Here is a 19,719-nt window from a genome sequence, read left to right as displayed (position 1 = left end):
CAAATATGCGTACAGGAGACTGAACTTTCACGAGATGGCTGTCTAGACGACATTACATCTTCCCACTGAAGGCAAAAGTGAACTGGGAAACTGTATGCAGAACAAAATTCCACATTTGAGACACTTTGGCAAGAAGTGTCAAACCAAACGTATTCATGACTGCTCTCACACATTTCCCCAACTCTCTCAGACCACAATCACACACATTTGCAAACTGAGCACAATAGCCGCAGTAAAACAAAGCTGTTTTTCTTTTCAGATGGTGAGACAGGAAAAGTGAGGGAACAGGCAGTTGTTATTACTCTGTGTAAACATTTAATAGGAACTGAGGTGCTCTGCTAACGCTGGTCATGTACCGGAAAAATCAAAATTCTGGTCTTATTTATGACAGTGTAAATCCGGAATAAACCTCTTTAGGTCAGTACAATTACTACTGCACAAATAACTGTGGCTGAGACTCTATCTAACAACTGGAAAGGAAATGTGTGCCTCTGTAACTTGCACTAAGCAGAATAAAGTTGTTTAAATTCCGCCATCAGCCTGATAAGTACATTACAGAATTAGTAGTTTACTAGGGAAAGCCAAATGAATTTACAGTAACATATAGGTCTCTTCAAAGAAAATGACAGTTTATATTCAGAAGTCATAATCAGGAGTTAGAATACCGTGGTAGAAACCATCTTCACGGACAAACAAGCACAAAAACTAAGGAGCCGTCTTTACATTTGTCTCTGAATCTCCAGATACCTACCTATCAAACGGACTAAAGTCTTAGTCTGAGGACCTCATGTATAGCCCTTAGATGACTGAAAAAACAGAAATACTGTATGCAGCGTGTGGCAAGGACAAGTGCCCTGTTCTGGGTTTGCTGTATGACTCACACAAGGGAGGCTAACCCCAGGTTTGTACTTTTTGTGCCACTGCAAAACAAGTAGGCATGACAATACTCGATGAATTGCTGGGACATACGCAGCTGTAATTAAACAAAACAATCTCTTTGCATCCCTCAGTTGACTGTTCTAACTTATCTCAGCTCTCTTATAACACAGAGAAAGATAAGTTGGATTTAAGATTTCCCGTGACCTAAGCTTTTAAGGCCAGTGGTTAGGAGAAAAGAGCTCCAAACCATGTAGGACTTTGGTGGTCATAATGACATTGTCAGGAAAACGGTTAATTAAAAGCAAAGATGTGAAGAATCTCTTCAGTGACAGAACGGTTCCCATAAACCCTGCTGGCTGCTGACTGGTATAAACTAAGCACGTGGGGCCAAATACTGCAAAGTACTGTGACTATTGGCAAGATCAAGGCTGTCCAGCATCAACGGGCAACCGGGAGGATAACAGCTGACAGAATCACAGTCCAGACTCAAATGAGTGAATTCTTGCCCCTAAAATGCAACAGGCCAGTCTGACACAGATGAATCTACTTGTAGTCTGAAGTATTTTGTACTTAGGGAGATGAAAGTGGCCTGATAAAGGGTCTCTTTATATGAAAATTATAACTACCATGTGCAAAGTACAGTACATTTCCTCATCTGAAGATACAGTGGATAGATACGGTATCAGTAGTAACACAACAACAAGTTCTTGCCCCACTATTCTCTGCACTGGCTTGCAGACTACAGAGGCTTGTTGCTGATGAAGCCAGGAGAAAGCTGAGTTATCTACAGGAGCGGGGACTACTCTGGGAGGTAGGTGAACCTTGTCTTGACATGCTGTTAAACAGATGTCCTCAGACATTTGTCTGTTTCCTCATAAAGCGCTTGGTAGGGTTCCTCTACCTTAGGAAAGGTCATGAACACATTCAGTCATCAAAATTGAATGCAGAGACATATTTTCCCCTTCCATGTTTTATAGGCATTGCAAAATTACATTTCTCAAACTAGATCTTCACTCTCCCCTCTTCACTGAACTCTGTCGTGTCTCTAACTGGACTAGACATAGTATCTTGGCTTGTAAAACTCTTGGCCTGCTGCAGATCACATTAAACTGAGTTATGGAATGTATTTTGGAGGCAGTGACAATAAAAATAAGACTTTCAAATGACCTTTTAGGTTCTTTAAGCAATTTTAAAAACATTTGCTAAAGAAACATAACATAGAGAGAAAATAACTTTTACTCTTGTCACAAGCAAGGCCTGCTGAGATCCCATAACCAAGAAACTAAATGTTGTTTTTCTGGGGTCAGAGGGTATGATATTCTTTGTTAATCAGGAAATCTAGAATTTTATTTGATATCCTGGCAGAATGCAGTGTGCTTATAATGAACTCGATGAATTTGACTCTGCCTGTTGGGTCAAAATCTATACAGACACATAGCCCTCACAGTACACTGGGAATGTTTTAAAAAGAGTAATTCCCCAAGTGTAGCTTTGTCAGAGAATATGATTATCTAGGGTTTGGTTGGTTTTTTTAAAGAGCAAATAGCATTCCTAATTTCCCCTGCCCCTACCTTTTTTTTTTATTTTTTTAAGATGCAACGAACAGTAAAGATCAGTCTGGCTGGTGCCTTTTATTCTTACATTTGCGATGGCTTTTGGCATGTGTGTCTACTTTTGTATGGATGAGTCACCTGAAATGCAGAAATGATATGACCATTCTCCCGCTCAAGAAGTCACAGAATCAGTGTCATTTGTATTATAAAGATGTGGCAGCCACAGAACTTTCTTTTGGTCCCAGCTCCATAGGTAATGCAGCTGCTAGTTGCTGATTTGGAAAGAAGAAAATTCCAGGTGGCTGTAAATTATATAGCGAGGACAACAGGAAGGGCAGATTATAAGAGGCAATACAGGCCAGCTCCATCATCTCATTTCATTTAATGTATCTTGGGCTTATTTTCTGTTACCTATCCCCACTCAGCTTGCACACTCAGTCTATTTTCTCATATATTTACATTTAACATTTTCTCTTGGACTTTACTCCAACAAGTCCAGCAACGGCACTTTGCAACTCAAAAGTTCAATCCAGACAGTCTTGCTCATATTCTCCTATTTTAATCCTTTTCTGCATTTGTGTTTTTATGTCACTATCTATATAAGTTATACTTATGATAACTTTGCATATATCATTGCTGAATATGAGTAGGCCTAAATGCTTAATAAAAATACTAAAACACTCTGTGTACAGATTTTCTTCCAGAGATCTGTAGGTGAATTTTTCGATTTTATCACACGCTTCTCTGAAGAACTCCAGCCAACCAAAATGTGGTCTTTATCTGGGTCAGCCACATAGAAAGCTCCAGGAAACAATGCATTAGTATGTATTATTACTGCCCTGCAGCTTTGCTTTGAGTCCTGCTGACACTTCATAGGTGGCACAAGTCTCTCCTAACAAGAAATTCTATAGTTCGCAACCATCTCCAGGTGTAATTTATGGTGGCTGTGACGTAAAGAGGAGTGCAGCAGTGGAAAAGGACAAAGTGGCATTTTGTAAGGAAAGCTTAACTTGTGTTTCATCTCCAGGTGGCTTATGTTATAGGGAACAAAAAGTAACATTGCTTTAGAGAACGTGGGCTGCATGAAGAACATAGGGGTTTTAAAGTAATACTTAACATGTAGTTGAAACTGTTAAAGTTTCCAACTTTATGTATTTCACAGATCATCATTTACATAGTCCCAATAGTAGAACAGAAAAGAAGATTTAACTCCTTCCTTGAAAGTCTGCTATGACACCCCCCCCCCCCGCTAATTTTCAGGACTTCTGTGAATTCCACTATAAAAAGTTACTGCTGAAAGCTGCCATCTCTATCATCATTTCTGCCACTTAATCTCACCAGTCAGAAGTGCTTCCACCATTAACAGGTAAAGCATCAAGAGCATAGAGTGCACCAGCAACTGAGTCTGCATGTAAGCCCTACATACTATTTTCAAGGTCAGACTATACCTTAACAACACACAGGACAAAAAAAAGGCAGGAGATGGGATGCAGAAAGTAAGCCATCTAACGCAAGTGTTTCAGGCACGCAGCCTTTACATCCCATTTGAAATTCTAAAATGACCCACTAAGGGGGTAGCTCAGGCTTACGAAGGCAGAGCTGTCTGTGGGAGAGGGACTGGGCAGAGGAGCGTGACCGTGTTTGCCCACCCGAGCTCTGTGGAACGCAAATTAATTACCCCCATTAGGAATCCGCGCTGGGAAATAAAACAGTAAAAGGCATCATCTCTACAAGCCCATCAGATTAAAAATGATCCTGTAATTATGCTAATCAGGTGGTGTTATTCCACCTAGGGACAGCCATATATATAGATATAATTTTTTAACGTATTGCTGGGGCAAGATAAATTCAAGGTAGCTTTGTGTGAACCATTTTTACTCATTTTCTAAGAGACACTTCCCTCCAAACCCATTCGACGCTCGCATCCAAGAGCAGCCAAATTCCTGCCTTCGCTGATCCTTGTGCTAAACCCCTTCATGGCAGCAGAGGGCTCTTTGGCAGCTGCGATATCGCGATGCTCTTCTGGAAAGCCACATACGAGATGGTTTTTTGTTACCGCGCTTCTTTTGTAAGGCACCTTGAAAAGCCACCCTGTACTGCCCTGTCTTTTCTCGTTCTCACACGAAGCGCTTTCCACAACAGCTCTGTGAGCTTGTCAGCCAGCAACTCGCTGCTGCTCATTTCTTACTTGGATGCTGAACGTAAATCTTTCAGGCAGGCAGGAAGGATGATGTAAATGAGGAGTAAATTACCGACCCGAGATAAACTTGCAAGCCACTTTAACGCAGAAAGAAACCGAACAAAATACATATCCTATCAGCGTAGGGCTAACAGTGTGCAATTCAACCATACATATTTTTTCAATACTTAAAACTTACGTATCCCACTTCTGGGAATGAATCCTGTGACAAGAATTCAAAAACCTTGAAATAGACCTGTAAAATATGCCAACTGAAATGAAAACAGAGGGTAACACAGACGAATTCACTGACACAGTGAATTGTAAGCTGGCAAAAGTGAAAAACAGCTATTTGTATCTTTTGTAAGATGCAAACAAATGAAGCAAAATTATTTTTTCTACAGAACTATGGTTGAAGAAGTAGCAAAAGTGTATACTGTAACAGAAGTATTTATATAGAAAATGTCAATACCAATATTCTGTGACCTGGGAGCATGAACAACTTTATTTCCTATGTATACTGACATCACTTGCTCTTCATCAGCTGCTCATCCCCTGCCAGTTTCTCCCACATTACCCTCAGCTTGGTCTTCCCTGCAATAAAGAAAGCGCCATTTGGCCAAGAGAAGACGGCCAGAGAAATTCCAGCGCTTGTAAATCCTTGTCTAGCAGCCGATGGGAAGCTGCATCCAAAAAACCCCTCTCTGTGGTTCTCCCAGCGCCGGAGACACAGCACAAGGACGTGCCGAGGGTCTGCCCACGCTGCGGGATCCTGCTGGGACACGGGCTTCACCCCCCACCAGGATGAACCCTTTACTAAGAGCAAAAACCGAGCAGTGGCTACCTCTTCCTCCACAGAGCAGCGTGTCTGGGTGGGCATTTAATCCCACGAGGTGAGGAATTTAGGATTTATTTTTTTTTTTAGCCACTCTAAAATCGCTAGGGACAACCCATTATAGCAGCAGTTTTCTCCTTGTACCTACACCACGTCCTCTGTGCTCAGGTACCAGAACATACACGTGCATGTGAATGTCTGCGTAGTGTTCAACGTCTCTGTCTTCCCCCTTTGAACTGAAGTAAACAGGGATAAAAGGTACGGACTTTTTGTAAACATTGCATATTTAATTCTGACTTCCCGGATCAGAGCAATGACTTCTCACCCTTTTTTCAGTTGCTGTATTAAAACAATGCTGCTCAATTTTGAGCAAATACTAGATTCCACAGTATCTCTAAACACCGGTACTGGAATCCAATGCAAAGTTAAGGAATGTACTTAATGGTGCAGGCTGGGTTAATTTTATATCTGACTTTCCTTATATAAAAAAGATAATGCTGTTTCAAGCAGAAAGTTTGATGAGGTTAGGAGCCCCAAAACAAATCATTTGTATCAGAATAAAACTCATTCTAGAAATGACTCATAGATTCCTCTAAAACAGTGACTGGAAAATGAATTTAAGCCTCTTTTACAAGCAATTTTTTTACTAGATTTTTAAACCAGGCTTTCAAAAAAACTTTTGTTTTGAAGGCAACGTGATGTAGAACTGTACAGAATGATAACTATTTCACTTTCAGAGTGCTAGGACCAGGCAAACACTCTTGAACAAAACTTGAGCTATGAAAGATATAGTTTGAAACTCACAGAGACTGCCAACAAAATACATGGGTACTACACATTTGAACAGTTAAAAAGCAGAATGTCTGCCCCTGTCTGTCAAGATCAGTTATTTTAAAAGAAAGCTATAAAACCCCCTGTAATACACATTGTAAAGCAGAAACCGAACACTCATAAATAAGTATGTACCTACTTAGAAATGGTATTAATATCAACAATCACACTTATATGTCATCAATTACAATAGACAAAACTGAAAATACGGAACCAGCTATTCAGCCTCATGTTTCAAATAAATACACTGATTTACAACTATTAAAACTCATGAGGAGATCTATAGCTACTAAACTGACCCCACCTCTCGTATTTGTCCTCCTACAGCTGGCACAGATGAGATATGGTCTACCCAGGCCTCACCCCAATCAAGTACATCAATTTCTACCGCTTGCTGTGGTCAACTGGATTTATTATTCATTCATTAACTATTATTAATAATTTTTATGTATTCTTTGTATTTTTATTTATTGTAGAGCACAGAGTTTAGTTCTGACATTTTTGCAAAGATCTTGCCATCCTAAGGATGAAAGAATGTAGTATTTAAAAGACATCCAAAAGACACTAGCTATCTTGGCATCTGATGGAGATAACCTTCCAGCTGCCAGAGTTTTAAGCACTTCATCTCACGTTCTGTTTTCATTCAATAATTAGATTTTTATTAACTGGGTATTGACCTTCTGAAGGCTCGGTACTTTGTGTGAGCACAAACAGATACTGAATACCATCGGTGATACATTTACTTTTTCTAAATGCAAAGAATAGTTGCTAAATATGCATCACTAACTGGATTACTCTGCCCCCTTCTCTAACTCCTGAGAGGATCCAGTTACTCAAATCCGAAATAATTAGTTGCAAATTCTAAGTGAAGTTGCTTGCCTTTAAAGCATTTTGTAAAGACTTTCTTCTTGTAAGGTTTTTATTTTTTTAAAAGCACAATTTCCATTAACTCCTGCTTTTAGTCAGGCTATAAATACCAGAAGAACAGTCTCCCTCCTGGTATTTTGGCACTTCTGTATCTTTTCATAGCCAGAAAAAGTAAGTGGAGAGACATGAAAATGAAAAATAATGAAAAAACAAAGAAAAGAAGAAGAAAAAGTTAACCAAGCACCCTATGAATGCCCAACAAAAATTACACACCTTTGGATTCAAATAGTCTCCCATCTAGTATTTTGTTTGCTTACAAACGTGTTTATTCCAAAGCAGCATTGCACGTGTTACTAAAACCTGTCTGAAGGCTGTCCCCACGCCTGGCCTTTGGCAGAGCTCTCTCCCATGTTTTGGCACCTGACGACAGTGCGCTAACTCCTATTTCACTTTTACTGAAGGTGGAATTTAGGATGAAATACCTGACCAGGGACGTTCTGTAGTTAAGTTTAATCCACCGGCCCTGAGTTTATTTGTCTAGGATTCAGGTAATCTCGACTCAATTCCTATCTCCTCCACAGTCTACTCCTATGAGCCTGACAGATTACTTGGGTGGTGCCTCAGATCCATTTCTGCGTAATGACTGTAAGAATTCTTTACTCCCTGCAAGTCGTTATGCAAATAAATCAATAAATCCTTATAAGATGTTTCCATATATCCAGGGTCAGTCACAGGGTATATTTTTAGGCCGACGTGTGATTCCAAAGCCTAATAAAAGAACAAGGCATTATCATGTCTCTCCTCTCTCTTTTTTAAACATCACAAATAATTTTGATCAAGTTGTCTCATTTGAATATTGGATTAAATTCTGATTCAATTATTATCTGCTCCAAACCCATTTCTCTAACTCAAATCTAAAGCAGATTTTCAATTTTAATAAAATCTAAGCAAAATAAGAGCACACACATGGAGAGACCCTGCGAGATAAAACAACGTGGGAGGAAAACAAGCCTCTCGCCCTGCAACGTCCTCATGCAGGGTCTCCAGCAGAACCCAACACAACCACCACTGCGCTACTCCCCATCAGATATTAGTCACACCTGGGCCTTACATTACGGTTTACCATTCAGGCTCAGCCCAAGATCCAGCTGCAAACAGTCTAGACAAACCATCTTTAAAGAGCCATTTCCTTGGGGCAGTTATCTGAAATTATTTGTCTGCAAGACCGCGTCGGGATCCTCACTCTTTGACCACTGCCTTGACTTTAGGGAGCCAGGAGACATGTTTTCAAGCGTGAAGGTTGCTAATACTAACAATTAGTAAAGGAGGAGGAAGATAGTTGCAGGTTCATGTTTTAGCCTTAAGGTAATTGCTCATCAGCTGGTCTGGTTTTGGTACCCTGTGGCTTAATCAGCACTTGAACAAGGTAACAAATCCTGAGGACCTTCTCTTGGTCCTTTTTCAGAGCCCTGCCATGGCCATTCACAGAGGTCAGAAATCAACCCTGTTTGGCTCATAATTTCCAAGTATTGCTCTGTGTATGCCAGAATTAGTGCGAATACCTTCCACATGCTTATTCACGACCATTAAACTGGAGTTTGATTTTTTGTGACGCTGACTCATGGGAATCATATCCTTCTCCTGAGACAGATCCATTCGGTTCAATGAGACCAGGACAGAGACGGCACCTCCGTAAGAGTCTAATCCTGAGAAAACTGATTTTACGTTAGGGAGTGGATGTTTTAAATAAACAGCCAGGACAAGAAGGAAAACAACGTTATCTTTCTATTTGTCTATTACGGAGTTTTGGGGGGGGTCTTTTAATTAAATGTACTTAAATAAAATTTTTATCTTATGGATGATACTGCTAGTCTTTGTATGTCTTCTGTTGCCTCAAAGCTGCCATGGCTATAAGACCTGTTTTTCTTCTCCCGCAATTTGAAGCAATTGGCACAGGCTGGTTCATCATGGTGTGAAACTCTCATTTAGCAACAAGATTTTCTAAGCAGCCCTATTCTTTATGTAATTTCTTCTCTTACCTCACTTCTTGTAATCTTCACAGCAAACTCTGCTCATCTACCTTGTATTATTTTTTTTTTTTTAATTCAGCTCTCTGTATTAAATAACCTCCTTTCTTGTCTGGTTTTTGAAATCTCAGTGGTATCTCATACAGAGAGTTGAATTTTTGTTTCCCCAAATCCATTGGTGCAACGCCTGTAACACTGCTCTGTAAGCTGCTAAAATTAACTTCAGCAATTGTATTCCTTGGAATTTGGACTATCAGAGTGATTCTTAAAATTTCCTTATCCCAATTTTCCTTTGCACTCATTGTTTGTTATGGCATCTTTGTGAAGGTCACCCTAACCTTATGGGAGAACCAGACAATCCTAATTATATTATTTTTTATTTCTTTCCTAAGTTGAACAGCTCCCCATAATGTTATAAAAACCTTTCTCACAGAAAGCTGCCCTCAGTCTTCAAGAACACAAACAGTATATTTTCAACCCAATTTGTATTTTATGCTTTTAAAATATAGGGAACTGACATCTCTTACAGAATTAAGTCCTCTCTCTGCAGAACATCACAGAACTCAGTTGGTATGCACCTACCACGGACCTTAGCTTTCTGGAGTCCATTTCAGCTCCCACCGAACAAATTTTTTCCTGCTAGGTCTCAGTCAACTTCAATCCTATCTGGATTTATCAGTCAGCCTTTGCATCTTCAACCAACAGATACATATGTTTCCATCTGTCTTTTGCTGGATGACTCGCTGCCTTATTTGTCCTCCCAATTTACAGTTCTGCTGATTACTCTGAGAGTTCAAACTCTTCTACGTCATTAAGATCTAACTAAGCTCTCTGCATACCAGATACAGTCATGCTGCTCTATAATTACAAAAGGTAGAATGGTTCAAATGAACATGTCAAAATGCCTTATTTTCCCATTACAACTATTTCTTGAATTTAACTTAACCTTTTCCATATTCCTGTTTCTACTTTCTCCTAGTTATAAATGACTTGAGCATCACTTGCTTTTTACTTCACATTTTTCTGTCTTTTTTTCTGGCAAAAAAATCCCTCGCTCATGAGAACCTTCTACCTGAACCACACAAAATGTTTACAGTGCAATTGCACATCAATCTTTTGGGTTTCTGATTTTGCTAAAAACACATATCTCAGGTTCACCAAAATCTTTTCTGAATGCTAAGTAAGCCTGACAAGATTTCCAGTTCTGCACTGAAAGCAACAAGACATATGCAACACGATGCACAGTGAAAATCTTTCCTTTCAACTGACTTTCGCTTTGGTGTCCATGAATAAATTGAGTACCAAGCTCACAGCAAAAGCCAAAGGATGTGTACGGCAGCCTGAAGATTGAAGGTGGTGAATCAAACCCATCAGATAATAGGGTGTCTTTGCTCTGCAGATAAGAAATGTCACAGCGTCTGCTAATCTAAGTCATTGAAGTATGCCTAAAAATCTACTTTCTAATATCTTTATGGAGGACTTGTATTACATTTCTATCTGGAAGATCTTCTGCTCGTTTAACTCACACCATGCATTGACAAGGGCTGGTCTCTGTTCATTTCCTGGAGGTGCCATATTATCAGTCCAGCTGAGTGCATTTTAAACTGCTTCATTTATTCAACATCCAGGTATGTCAGAGTGAAACAGTTCAGTTAAGATATTCTCCTTTCACACTTTCAGCACGCCAGCTGAAAGGGATGCTAAACTACTGAACTTTATGTTTATTTTGAAACTGCCTTTTAATCCACTTAAAGAGTCTCATCCAGATCTTGAAGAACAAACAAGCAAAAGAGCTGGATTCTGTCATGATTAATTACAATGGAAATCAGTCCCAGCCTAAACATTTACTGAATGCTTAATCCCTGTTAATGTTTACACTGAATATAAAAGCCAGCTCCATGGAAAAATATATAGTATTTTTATTATCATTATCCTGTTTTGTTTTGGTTTTTTTTTCCTGCAGCAAGTGCTTCCTTGGGAAAAAGGTACCTGGTAAAAAGCAGAAATAAGACTTTTTGGTGTGTGTGCGTGAAGGTAGTGTCGCTAACAGAGGAAATACTTCAGCATGGGATAAACCATGGAAAAAGGCAAACGTACAGGAGGTTTATCTGATACGCACAAGCCAACTAGGGCAGTCAGCACGTGCAGAACATCAGAACCGTGTGGGGAAGTGGGTAGCAGCAGAGGGTGATGCCACAAAGAGGTACGGCACAGTGTATGACGGAAAGTAAGACAGACAATCCAGTGTCAGCTCATTTTCTTTGCTTAGAATCTGGCTCATCTAACTAGAGTGTCCATTTTGCTTTTGCTCTTGCCACATGCAGAAGGTCCTTTCTTAGTAAGCTGGGGAAAGTGAATATGCTTTCAGCACATGCTAGTTTATAGCAATCACTGCTTATACCAAATGGTTTTGATCACCCACTATGTTAGAACAATTCCACAAAAAAGAAAATCTGTGTGATTTTTCACTCACTGTTGTTGTCTCCTCTTTGTCCTAACTTCCCAGAAATGCTAAAAAGATGGATGGAAAGGTAGTCAAAAAGCCACATATGGTGAATGACATTAAATACTAAAATCTTATGTTCTTTGGATAGTTATCCTTCTCACAGTAATCGCAGTAGTCTCTGCACATAAGGAAAAAAAAAGACCCAGAAAGATCGTCACCTCTTAAACATTGTATTTACTAAAGCATGAAATCAAATTGCTCAAACTTGGGTGCTGCAGCTCAGCCCTACGGCCACACTACACCGTTGAAAGACCACCTTATAAATGTGCTACCTTTTCTTCCCAGTGGAAGTTAAGCTCCTCTATAACCACTTTGCAGCCAAGCAGCAGTAGACATTTTGTTTTCGGGGCTGCGGAAGGATAGTACACAGCATGAGAGAGAAAGATTTTAAAAGGTGAAATAGCTCAAACTACTTTTTGCTTTATGAATACATTCAGCTACAGATAGAACTATTAATCTTTATGCCAGTCCACAGTACCTTACAGCATTTTAAGCAGTCTCCATTTGAGGTCCTGATCTGACTTCTCTAGTTATGAATAAGTACTGTCAACAGCTCTAAAGCACCATAAACCACTCCTCTTACTGCTAAGGACATTTCAAGTTCCCACTGCATACAACATCATTTAAACAATAGTAAGAGGAATATACGCCAATCATAAGTACACACTCAAGCTACCATGAACTACCAATGCACGTCTGCCTACTAACATGCCTGGTTCCTACACCGATACACATAAATATTTGCACATTTGCTTATGGTGAGGAATTTAATAGCCATATACTCACATGACTTCCTATTTGCTCGTGACCGCTTCCTCTCTCTAGGCACCGCTCGCTGGCTTGGCACTTGGGTGGCAGACTTTACAATGCGATCCATGATCTCATCTGCTGCGTCATCCGTTGCATTAGGTGAATCGTCGTTGCCAGCGTTCCACGAACCGATACGGCCTGGAAAAGTCCAGCAAATGAATTGAGGGAAAAGAAGACAGAAAGTCCCTTGCGTCACTTTGGTTTTGCAGTTGGGTTTTTGGGGGAATTACTGCAGGCAGCTCAGTCATCGCTACTTCAAATTGGCCAAAGGAGAAGACTCTGCCTAATGGAGAATATGTCTAAATAATACCCTAGACTCTCTGCTGTATCAGCAGAGAACCGAGAGCTCAAATGCAATTATAATTTTCTGTTCCCTTCAGCCTCAGCATCTTATTCTTGACCATACAACTGGCAAAAGTCTGCTAGAGACTGTCCATAAGCCAAGGATTGCTAGTGTTATGTGACCATGTTTCCCTCCGCTCCTATTACACAGACTAGAAGACACAGCGCATGTTTAGAGACTGATGCAAATCAGCAAGACAGGTCCTTTGTACCAAAAGAGAGAAAGAATCAACTTCCGAGCATCTGTATCACAGCCTAGTGCAAAGAAGACGTGAAACGGGCAAAAAGTGTGGTTTGACATGTCTCGTTGTCCCTTTCACAACGAAGAACTCACCTTCTCATCACAAAGCTGTATGTGTCCTGGCACAACTGCGTGTGCTCTGGTATGAGCAGAAAAGCAAGAGTCATTGGCAAGCTGAAAAGCTAAATAAGCAATTTTGGTTAAAACCACAAACAAACAAGTGAGCCATGTCTCCAAACCCAAGGCTCTGGCACTCCTTACTCCACGGAGCTGCGTCAGTCGCATCTTTGGGTTCCTCCACTACAGACTACTGTTCCGCGTGCTTTTTTTGGTTTTAAGTCATGTGAAGGCTAGTATGCAGTGTGAACGCTGACAGAGAGTTCTGCAAAAGAGTGGGTGTGGTAGAATTGCAGCTAAAAATCCGCTGGTGACGCCACTCTGTATCACGTCCCTGATGTCAATAAACAACAGCTTTGATTTGCACTTTGCTGCTTGTCTCCTGGCTCTCGTCAAGAGCAGTTGTATTACGATAACGCTCCTGACGAGCTTCTGTCTGGCTCAGGCGTCCTCTGCCTCTGCTGTTCTTCAGGGGAACACAAACTGACTCTCATTATCAGGACACACTGCTCGTTAGCATTCAGTGGATTACTTCAGCTATTCAGTTTGCTGCAGTGCAGCTTGAATTATTTCATCTTTGTGCTTTAGCTAGTTGACTTGCTTCTTAAATTGGGGCTGTGAAACGTCTAAATTAGACAGGATCATGGTTTCAAGCCTTAATAAACTACAGACTTAGTGGTGGATGCTCTGGATGTGCTATCTATCAGTGGTATCAAAAAAGAATCAAGAAAGTGTAAGATATCCAGATGTGAGGGGAAAGAAATACCAGAACAGAAAACTGAAGACTTAAATTTTGGTGCATCATCTTTTCTCCAAAACCAACTTCCACGTATCACATGTATGGGAGGGGGCGAGGGGAAGACGAAAGAAAATAAACCGGTGAACCCGGTGTCTGTAAAATGATTTAGCGTGAAGAAAGTGGTTATTGGCTGCTTAAACGAAGAGGTGTACCAACGAATCATGTCTTGGACAAAACCCAAGGCTATCTCATTGCCAAGAACAGTTGTACCACTGAGCTCTTCTGTCAGAGTATCAGGTGTTGGAATCGGCGGATCGGGTCAGATTTTCATTTCCTCCCTGTCAGCTTTCAGCAATCACCCGTGCTGACGCTTAGAAACAGCGGAGTGCCGTGGACCTCAGAGAAAGTGGTATCTGTTGCGACAGCAAGGAGGTGTGGGCTGTCCACAGCAGCTTTTTATGCTCCTAGGCTCCGCTTAATCCATTACCTTTGCCGTTTAGCAGGGAGGTAGTTAAAAGATTCATCATCTTTTTCCTACCTGTTTTCCTCTCCCCAACCCTTCCCTAAAATGCTGCAGGGCCCTTTCGCTTCAATTTGAATTGCTACTTTCTACTTGCTTCTATTGAAAATAAAAAGAAAACCACATCACGGATTCCCCGGATGGCCCATTTTGCTTTCATGATGAGAACAAGACTAAAAATTGGGGTGTTAAGCAGGCAGCCACGTTCACGGTGGGGGGGAGAGGTGAGAATTTCTGCAGGCTTGGACTCCAAATGCCCCCAACGCGGGCCGTGACCCACGTGTTAAAACTTCAGGTAAATCCTTCTACATCCCCGTGCCCCAAGTAGCCACTTCCAGCGTGGAAAACACCCCTTGGGTCTTCTCCTTCCCCTTCGACCCTTTCCGCCACGGGCGCTACGCGAGGGGGCCGTGACCCGCGTTCGGCCCGCCGTGTGGCTACCGCACCAGAAGAAAGGTGGCCGAAAGGAACCCGCTGGCGCTTACCTCGGCTGGCCCGGCTTCGAGTGCGGACCCCGAGCGCCGTGGTGCTTTCCCCGCTGACGGAGGTGGTCTTCAGCACGGCCTTCATGTTCTCGTGCTCTGCAGCGTCCTCGGCGTACTGCAGCCCCTGGGGCTGGCTCTGGCAGGGGGGAGAGCTGCTGGAGAACTTGCCGGACTGCGGGAGGGGAAAAAAACCAAGGATTTGTTGTTTTAACAGAAAACGGGACGGAGAATAGGCCGGGGTCTTTGACCGCGAATTGCAAGGTGAACAACGTCCTCCCGGGCTTGGTTTGGAGGGCAGCTATTCCCAAAAGAGCCAGTCCTCTCCCAGAGCATGCACCCTGAGCAGAAATAAACTGGAAACAGGGCGACAGCAGGCAGCAGACACAACCAGAGGAAAACCAGATGCATTAGCTCAAGCTTTTATCATTTTGATCCTCTCTCTGAGAATATAAGGGACAAAGCGAAGACGGGCTTTGAAACCTTTGACCCAGGCTGGGCCTGATCTGGGGTCAGGTACGACACCGAGGGGGACAGCACGAGACCCAACACAAATAAGAAATTAGGGTTTTTTTGGTACAGTCACCTTTTAGTAACAAAGCCAAACGGGGAGAGCAGCCTAGGAAGAGAGTCCTTTCCCTCTTGCCTCTCTGCATTGCTGCACAGAAAACTCTCAAACTGCTCTATAACACAAATACCTACAAGTAACCTTAAAATGCATTACCACTAACGCTGAAAAAACTCCCTGGTCCCAAAACAGCCAGCCAAATTATTTCATGGCCAAAACACAAAAATTGCAGTCAGCAGTTAGAGGAACAAACAAAACCTTACAAGAGGTTTAGGAATCTGCCCTCTGCTTCCCCGGCTCCCCCGTGATTTCCCTGTCACCACGACTACGTGAACAACAGCGGCTGCATTAGCTGGGCACGAGTAGTGCGGGGAGGCAGCAGCTCCACCGGTTACCGAAAACAGCCATCTAGAAACAGATGAAAACAGCAGAAACAGATACTTTCTAGGGAGGAGGAGAAGAGCTTGCATGGCCGGGCTGCTCTCCCTTCCCAGCCTCTGCCTACAAAGGGCTGCGATGTTGGTCTTTGCTCCGCTGCTCTCATCTACAGAGAGGCTGAAGCACGTTTAAAATACAGTCCTGGCTGCAGAAAAATACCAGCTCTGTCAACAGCAAACAGGCGCCGACAGACAATAATACCCCTCAGTATTCTCAGTCACATCATTCTGGCATCAGAAACTCAAATACATTTTCTTTTTCCTTTTAATCTTTCTTACTCCAACCAGTTCAGCACAGATGAAAGAAGGTGTGCTGCATTCTCTTCTTCCTTTGCATAATAAACAACATTAATTATTCACTTGATGGTATTGAGCCCGTCAGTTACAGGGATGCAAGCCTGCAGAGCCTTTCTGTCAAAAGGAAGGTAAATTGAAAGAAAAGATGCGGCCCTACTTTCAGAGTTTTGATTGAGTCCCCAGGGCTGTCAAGACTGCAAATTGAAAATATTTAATCTGGAAATCAATGACAGGATAATTCTATTTTAACATAATGGCTTTTCGGGGTAGGATAGCAAATTAAATGAGTAGCAAAACAATAATCCCTACAAGGCACTGAGCTAAATATACCAGTGTGAGATTTATTTTTGATAGTGAGAAATTTGTTTTCTTGTTAAAATATTAGCTTGCAACATTTTGGTGTGGAAAGTACGCAAGTGCTAGAGTTTCACATGTGAAATTAAAAGACAAAAAACCAGAGAGAAACTTCTTTAAAAGTGCATGCCAGTTTTGCATTAAGAATATTCTCTTATACACAATGGGTTGCAAAGCTAATCAATACCATCTCAGAAAAAAAGGATAGTCTTCACATAACTGTTAGTTACTATTCACACAGGTTAGTTACGTGTTGGCATAAACAGGCTAAATCATCTGATTTTCTTTCTGCGCCCCAAGCTATACAGCACAAATCATCACTGGGAGAGAAGGCCTATAGCGAGAAGTTTTATTTCACTTCCTTAATTTTCAGATGTTGCCGTAGATTAATGCCCAAACCCCAGCCTCTTGAGCAAATGACTGCCATTATGAAACAGTGAGCATTAAGCCACATTGTTTATGTTCAGCAAACTGAAGAAGGCTCTAATGCTGAACAAAAAAAGCATTGCACAATAGATGCTCCTCAAACCAATAAATTGTTTTATTATGACTATAGCTAGCACATTATAATTCTTAAATTATTTATTCACTTTATTCATTTTCAACATCACCTTCAGGAGCTCTTTCTGACAAATACATGAACTACTCCATGGCTCACCTCTACGGTGACTGGAGTATCTTATTTGCAATTCATACAGCAAGGAGAACCATTACAATTTGCTTTACAACTCTATATCCTGATGCTTTTGAACACTTTATAAAATAATACCGTTTGGATTTACACAGCTTAATAATGAGTATGAAATTATCATGGTAATCTGTGGCCCAAGGTAACTGATGATCTCCATAACATTCAGATCACTGATGTTTTGGGTAGTGGGGATACTTTGCAGTTTAGTAAACAGACATTAAGGAATAGAAATGAGGAAACTTAAAATTCTTAAAGCCTCAGATCAGGATATGCTTATTCAAGAGAGCAGGTATGCATATGGTGAAGCTGACTGTAAAAACGCATTCTTATGATTGAGCCAAAAAGCTATGAGAAAAATGTCATGGTTCATAGTTCCCACTGAGCAGATGGAGTTGAGCAGTCCATACTATCTGAGTTAGAAATTAGATGTCACAGCACACCAGGTACATGGGAATGACATGCTCTTTCAGAGAACCATACCTCAGCATCCTCTTCTTCATCGGTCTGCCACCGGAGACAAAGGACAGGGTGGAGAAGGACAAACAGCAAGATTTAGGAAAGACAGTATGGTCAAACCACGACAGAGTAAGAGGTAACCACAGTACTGTTTATGCAATTATAGGAAAACATAAACATACAAAGTATATAAGGAATTAATTCCTTAGACAATCAGCTTGCTGATTTTTTTTTTTTAGTTAATTGTACACAGAACAGACTGTCCCTGTCAGTAGCATATATAAAGATTTCCTGATATTCCTTAGAGAAATGATGAACCCTACCCCTAACCCATCCTATTTCTCTCCCTTGAGTCATGCGGTTGCTTGCCTACTTTTTGCCCTGTGGAAATTGAGAGCAGTAGGAAAGACTCCCTTCTCCTTTTTGCAGCTCTGCTCAGCACAGGGAGGTCCTGGCTGCTCTTTCTCCCAGTGCAGAGGTCGGCTTCTTGGCAATTCCTTTTCTCTACACTTCAGTGCTTGTTTTAATTCCTTTTTTAAGCTGGGGCTTTTTAACTTCCAGTTTAACAGAGCACTCAAATCAAATGCTGAGTAGTCTTTGAATAAATGCTTAAAGTTTTTCAGTAGCTGCCCGATATCAGATCCTGGAAATTAGAGAGATGCAATTATCCTTTGTCATTCAGGGATTTCACCCTCTGTGACAGCAGGCGTGTAAAACTATCTTGACAGTTACACTACGATAAATGCAAAAGGCATATCAAAATATTGTGGCATATGGAGTGTTCTTAAATTTGGGGCTTTACAGGGAATTAGCAAACTATTTAGAGCTGTGTTCCCAAATGCCTGGGGAATTCTTCATTGGGTCGTAAGATGCCCCACATGGAAGGTTCCCAAAGTAAAACACAGTTTCTCAGGTATCTGGGTGCCTTGTCTCCATAATTTTCATTTTGATTGCTCCTGAAGTGCAAACATAGCCCAGAAATCCGATGCATTTTTTTATTTGTGGGTTTTGTTTTGTTTTTTAGATGAAGCATTCCACCAATTCTACTCCCCTCCCTAGTGTTACTAATACATATTTTTGACCTTATCTCCATCTCAGCTATGATTTCTGTCTGGGATTGATACATTCTGTTCCAAAAACATTCATCATTAAAAATGAAAGCCTGATTTACTTTGGCCCTCAGCTTAGTTTCAGCACAATCTCCATAAGAAGATTAGCTGTGAGAGTGGTGAGCAGCACATTAACATTACTTTTTAAGGGTATGTTTTATTTAAAGAGTGAGATGCTTATTCTTCTTTGGACACAGAGGCACTGACAGAAACACAGGCAGATGTTTTGCAGAGGGACCTCAGCAGGTATGTCCCCTTTACATTAAAAAGATCCATTGGGTTTTATCCATCCCTCGGGGGGGCAAGGAGTCACACCATAAAGCAATTCTTCTGAACAAGGCCACTGTTCACTTCTTGGCATGAATAGGAAACAGAAAGGAGAAGAATGGGAAGCAAGAGCGTACTTGCATTCTAATCCATATGTAGATCTATCGAATAAATAAAAGGCAGGAGGAGTGGAAATTAAGCTAAATAATATGCAAAAGGCACTCGGGGAAAGGTGAAATAGCAGAGTACCCACATTACAAACAGCGTGCTCCAAACAAAAGTGTATTATATTATTATTTTGTATCAAGCTGGATTTTTACAGGGGAAGTCCCAGCTGCCAGCCTTCCTGCCCATTTAATCTAGCTAAAAGTGATCTGCTGTGGACTTACTTTAAGGGCAAGGTACTCCTCTCTGACTTTGCTCCTCTCCAGTACCCAGGGCATTACCATTTCCCTTCGTCCTGCTCTGGGTGGAGAGGGCTCACACTTAGAACCGCTGTCTTCTACACCCAAAGCTAATCCAGTGCACAGGAGGAGCAGTTCATCATCCCCGTCACGTTTCCATGTCTGGAGAGCCATTTGCCCCCAGCAAATACTGATAACGGGAGTCAAA

The 19,719-nt window shown here is 41.4% G+C and overlaps 1 protein-coding gene across 6 annotated transcripts in view; it reads right to left on the bottom strand.

Moving 5' to 3' along the window:
• The window catches only part of FHOD3 (formin homology 2 domain containing 3), a 388,990-nt gene that overhangs the window by 8,402 nt on the left and 360,869 nt on the right, over nt 1-19,719 (bottom strand). For 3 of the 6 annotated variants that reach the window (XM_075022703.1, XM_075022699.1, XM_075022702.1), the window contains 3 exons: nt 17,756-17,779; nt 14,932-15,103; nt 12,464-12,625 (listed from right to left, as the gene is read on the bottom strand). In XM_075022703.1, the coding sequence (XP_074878804.1) occupies nt 12,464-12,625; nt 14,932-15,103; nt 17,756-17,779 (358 nt within the window). Of the gene's footprint in view, nt 1-11,644; nt 11,683-12,463; nt 12,626-14,931; nt 15,104-17,755; nt 17,780-19,719 lie in introns of all 6 variants that reach the window. The other 3 variants (XM_075022700.1, XM_075022704.1, XM_075022701.1) reach the window with 2 other exon arrangements.

Source organism: Buteo buteo, chromosome 3 (assembly GCF_964188355.1).
Source record: "Buteo buteo chromosome 3, bButBut1.hap1.1, whole genome shotgun sequence".
NCBI lineage: Eukaryota > Metazoa > Chordata > Aves > Accipitriformes > Accipitridae > Buteo > Buteo buteo.
This window is presented reverse-complemented; position numbering and strand designations above follow the sequence as displayed.